The sequence below is a fragment of the Otolemur garnettii genome, unplaced genomic scaffold (assembly GCF_000181295.1).
Source record: "Otolemur garnettii isolate 467f Iridium unplaced genomic scaffold, OtoGar3 scaffold00082, whole genome shotgun sequence".
Lineage (NCBI taxonomy): Eukaryota > Metazoa > Chordata > Mammalia > Primates > Galagidae > Otolemur > Otolemur garnettii.
Window position 1 is genome coordinate 1,296,925 of NW_003852477.1, and position 5,030 is coordinate 1,301,954.

Sequence of the window (5,030 nt, forward strand, 5' to 3'; positions counted from 1 at the left end):
GGACCTGGGAAAAACTTCTTTTGGCAGCTCGGGCCATTGTTGCCATTGAAAACCCTGCTGATGTCAGTGTTATATCCTCCAGGAATACTGGCCAGGTTTGTGGAACAGTGCTTGGTTTTTACAGAAATAAAGCTTATAAACATTTTGGGATATATGAAAAAGGTATAAAAATAGCCCATAATCCCACTGTTCAGGAATTGCCAGTATTCAGCCCTTTCAGTTTATGTACTTGCCATCCAACAGTTTTGAACTTCATAGTTTAATCCCCTTACTATCTGAAGATGACCGTATTAAAGTGACTCATCACATTTTTTTAATAGTCATTTTTATGTTAAAGTGATAATGGGAACAAAAACTTAAAAATCAACAGAAAGTTTTTAGAATACTAGTTTTTGGCTCATCCAAGTCTCATAAGCAAAGTTTTTATTTCTTTTGCAATTTAGTGAAAACTACCTTAACTAGTATTTTTCAAAAGTTACTGGTAAGGTAAAACTTAATCTTTTTGCCTCAGTTCTGTCTTGATAGTTCTTTATTTTTTTCTCTTGGGAAAACTAATAGTGACTTTCTTAATTTTTTTTCTTTTTTTGAAACAGGATCTCATTCTCCTGCTGGAGCTAGACTGCAGTGGTGTCATCATAGATAGGTCACTACAACCTCAAATTCCTGGGCTCAAGCAGTCCTACGGCTCCGGCCTCCCAAAAGTGCAAGGGTTGCAAGCCTGAGCCACTTGGATTGATTTTTAGAAGTTCTAACAAAGTTTTCATTTATCCCATGATTTGAATTTTTACCGGATGGCTTCTCTTTGACAATCTTTTTGTGGGGGATGATTTTTGGTTTTAATGATTGTTGTAGAATTGAGTGACAGCTCATGCTTGATACAGCAATTTACAGAGCATCTAGATTGGTCCAAGCAGTGCTAGGTGCTTGGGGTACAGTAGAAAAACAGTCTTACATTTTGAAGGGATGCAAGGAGGAAGACAGTAAGGAAAGCTAGGTGTGTGCCTGTTTTATATAGTGTAGTTATGATTAAATTTGACTAGAGGCCAGAAGAGCTTATTGGGTGTCAGGTACTGTTCTGTGTTAGGAGTATTCATTTAATTCTTTTAGGCCTGTGAGGAACTTAGTTAAATGAGTAACTTGGCTTGGATTCACTCATAGAATGTCAACTTGATAACTTGAAAGCAAGCAGTATGGTTTTGGAGCTTCTGGAAATGAGGGTGCCAATGCATCATTCCCAAGGAAGGAATTGGGTGTGGGAGTTCATTCTAGGCAGGGGCTTATAAGTACACTATAACAGCAACAAAGCATAGCCGGGCATTGTGGTGGGCACCTTTGTTCCCAGCTACTTGGGAGGCTGAGTCAAGAGAATCGTTTAAGCCCAGTGATTAAGTTTGAGTTTGAGGTTGCTGTGAGGTGTGACGCTACAGCACTCAACTCAGGGTGACGTAAGGAGAAGAAACCATCTCTGGAGTACTGCTAACTCTTAATTTAATTCTTCAAAGCGAGCTGTGCTGAAGTTTGCTGCTGCCACTGGAGCCACTCCTATTGCAGGCCGCTTCACTCCTGGAACCTTCACTAACCAGATCCAGGCAGCCTTCCGGGAACCTCGTCTTCTAGTGGTTACTGATCCCAGGGCAGACCACCAACCTCTCACCTGCCTACCATTGCTCTGTGTAACACAGATTCTCCTCTGCGTTACGTGGACATCGCCATCCCATGCAACAACAAGGTAATGAGTTTATGATTTAGAGTTTCCAAATCTCTAGGAAAAATAGCTATTCCTGTGCACATTGTTAGAGCTTGGAGTTTAGGCCAATGGCCAGTGAACTCACAAGTGTAGGTAGTGTGCTACATGAGAGGCAAGTTTTTCGCTAACACCACAAGGGTCTCTGGCCCAATGAGTGAAGTTTGATAGTAATCCTTGCTACAAGTATAATGTTAATGCATAACAACATTGAGAACGTTGATGAAAACATTTGAAAATGGTCTGTTTTCTCCTGCCTTTCTCTGTATTTCTTGCTCTGCTCTGGCATTACTTGGCTTTTCTGTTTTCAGAATAACTTGGTGAATCCTGCTATGAGATTGTTAAAAGGTGGGTTGTGTGATTCAAATTGGTTCGTTTGTAACTGGCCTCAAAACCCTAGTTGTACATAAAAATTGTCCAAAGACTGATTTTCAATGTCAATGTTTGGCACTGCTCCCAAGTATCGTTTAGTTTCATAGTATGATTATTTAGTTGTCATGTTGGATCGACAACAGGTTTTAAGATATGTATGATGGGCACATGAGGGTGAATAAGGAGGTGTTTACTTTTGGGGGTTGACCGGGTATCAGTTTTTAATAGTTTGGCATTCTTGCAGGGAGCTCACTCAGTAGGTCTGATGTGGTGGATGCTGGCCCGGGAAGTTCTCCGCATGCGTGGCACCATCTCCCGTGAACATCCGTGGGAGGTCATGCCAGATCTCTATTTCTACAGAGATCCTGAAGAGGTAAACTTGGCACAAAACTTGGGGTCACATCGTCTTGGTCTGTTCTTCTAGGAATCAAAACTAGTCCCTATGATCTTGATTATTTGTTTTGTTTTGTTTTAAATAACCAGATTGAAAAGGAAGAGCAGGCTGCTGCTGAGAAAGCTGTGACCAAGGAGGAATTTCAGGGTGAATGGACTGCTCCAGCTCCTGAGTTTACTGCTACGCAACCAGAGGTTGCAGACTGGTCAGAAGGCGTGCAGGTGCCCTCTGTGCCTATTCAGCAGTTCCCCACTGGTATGTATCCATACAAGTGTGTTGATTTGGTGCTTGGGAACTTTTTTGTTCTAACTTTAATGGTCTCTGTGACTGTTACACTAGCAGTAAAAGGTTTTCATTACTATAGCTTCAGGTAATTTAGTAAGTCGGATCAGGTGCCTTTAGAATGTGCTGGCCTCAGTCTTAGTATCTGATAGAATGCAATGTGTATCTAATAGATTGCTGTCGGGGCTAGTGTGGGGTGAGGAAAGTACTTTGGGAACACAGCTGATGGCATTTTTGGTATTTTCTTAACAGAAGACTGGAGTGCCCAGCCTGCCACTGAAGACTGGTCTGCAGCTCCCACTGCTCAGGCCACTGAATGGGTAGGAACAACCACTGAGTGGTCTTAAGCTGTTCTTCCACAAGCTCTTAAGATGGAAATAAAGTTGGAGGAAAATAAACATCAGTTTTTAAAAATTGTGTCCATTTCAGACAATTCTTTTATATTCCACATCCAGAATACCTGGGGTCACTTTACATGTCTTGTAGATAAGTATATTGTTTCTCCCACTTGGTTTTCCTGAGATTTCTTTCTGTATAAGAATATCTGTCCTGGGTGGTGCTTACAGGTAGGTCAGTGGGTAGGGCACCAGCCGTATAACACGGAGGCTGGCAGGTTCAAACCCCTCCCAGGCCAGCTAAAACAATGACAACTGCAACAAGAACAAAAATAGCCCGTTGTTGTGGTGGGTACCTGTAGTCCCAGCTACTTGGGGGGCTGAGGCAAGAGACTAGCTTAAGCTCAAAGAGTTTGAGGTTGCTGTAAACTGACACCACAGCCCTCTACTGAGGGCGACAGTGAGACTGTCTCCAAAAAAAAAAAAAACCACACAAAACAATATCTGTCCTAAAAATAGGTCTAACTATTTGCATGTACCTAAGAGGTAACCCCAGGAATATTTTTGCAAAGTCCCTGATAATCTTAACTGTTTTATTACCATTTTGTTGGTAAATTCTACAGAGCTCAGTTTCAAACTAAATTGGCTTTCTGAGATGGAGGAGGGTGTCCAGGGAACAAGGGATAGAAAAATCTTGTTACTCTTGACACTTTGAAATACATTGTGGAAAACTTCTACTAAAGTCAAGGTGTAACTGGATCTAGTAACAGCTGACATCTCCAGCTCAAGTTGTACTACCTGGGTCCTGCACAAACCCACCTGCTTTGTGTCCAAGTATCCACTATCCAACCGAGAGGCCTTATTTTGCCTCTTGGCTCTGGCTCCTGCCTTGTGGTAATCCCACAATAGTTGAATAAATGATGTCTTTTTTCCTAGAATCTTAACACTAGGGGATAGGCAGTGTTGGTGTTTGGCAGGATTTTTCGCAGACGTACTTCCTATGTGGCTGGTTTAGCTTGTCCTGGGCTCTTTTCACAACCTTATTTCCCTGAAAATTAGGGCCTGGTCTCCTGTGTTAACCAGTTGCTAATGGATTCTGGCCCAGGTCTCCAGTCACCACACACAGTCTTGGGAGATTTAATGGCTACAGAGCCAGTTGGCTCAAGCTATTACAGTTTGCAATAACTATGGTCAATTAAGACTTTTTTTTGAGACAGTCTCACTATGTTGCCCTCAGTAGCATGCTGTGGTAGCAACCTCAAACTCGGGTTTAAGTGATTCTTTTGCCTCAGCGTCTGAGTAGCTGGGACTATAGTTGGCCTGCCACAACACCTGGCTATTTTTATCATTGTTTAGCAGGCCTGGGCCAGGCTGGAACCCACCAGCCTCAGTGTATGTAGTCAGCCCCCTACTCACTGACCTATGGGCGCTGAGCCTCAGGCTTGGTTTCTCTTTGCCTGATGGTTCCCTTCTGATGGGGGGTCCAGCTCATAAGTGATGATCTCTGTGCCCCTTAGTGTTTTTGTGCCACTGGCAACTTTCTGCTGTTTGCAGCCTTGAGTTTTGATGACTGTTGCTATACCTGGCTTAAGGTCATTGCTAGGTGAGCCAGAAGCCCTCTTTCCCTTCACTCCCTGGCACTGCATTTAATTTGGTCTATGAGCCTAAATTCTCCATCTTCCAGGAGAATAGAAATAGAATTGCTTTGTTCAGTTTGATCTTAAGAAATGTGGATTGCTGTGAATATTACATACCTTAAGGTTTTTCCCAGAAATAGAATTGCTTTGTTCAGTTTGATCTTAAGAAATGTGGATTGCTGTTACATACCTTAAGAAATTGCTTAAGAGGCTCGGCGCCTGTGGCTCAAGCGGCTAAGGCACCAGCCACATACACCTAAGGTGGC

At 42.7% G+C, this 5,030-nt stretch overlaps 1 protein-coding gene and 1 non-coding gene across 2 annotated transcripts in view; both read left to right on the forward strand.

Moving 5' to 3' along the window:
• The window catches only part of RPSA (ribosomal protein SA), a 4,720-nt gene extending 1,514 nt beyond the window's left edge, over nt 1-3,206 (forward strand). The window contains 6 exon segments of the mRNA XM_012808045.2: nt 1-95; nt 1,503-1,653; nt 1,656-1,729; nt 2,361-2,489; nt 2,600-2,765; nt 3,045-3,206. The exon segment at nt 1-95 is cut by the window's left edge and continues 23 nt beyond it. Coding sequence (XP_012663499.1) covers nt 1-95; nt 1,503-1,653; nt 1,656-1,729; nt 2,361-2,489; nt 2,600-2,765; nt 3,045-3,139 — 710 coding nt within the window. The 3' untranslated portion in view covers nt 3,140-3,206.
• Nucleotides 1,783-1,932, forward strand: LOC111726839. The gene has a single exon (XR_002774527.1). It is a non-coding gene; the product is annotated as a small nucleolar RNA SNORA62/SNORA6 family (small nucleolar RNA).
• Nucleotides 3,207-5,030: the final 1,824 nt, after the last annotated feature.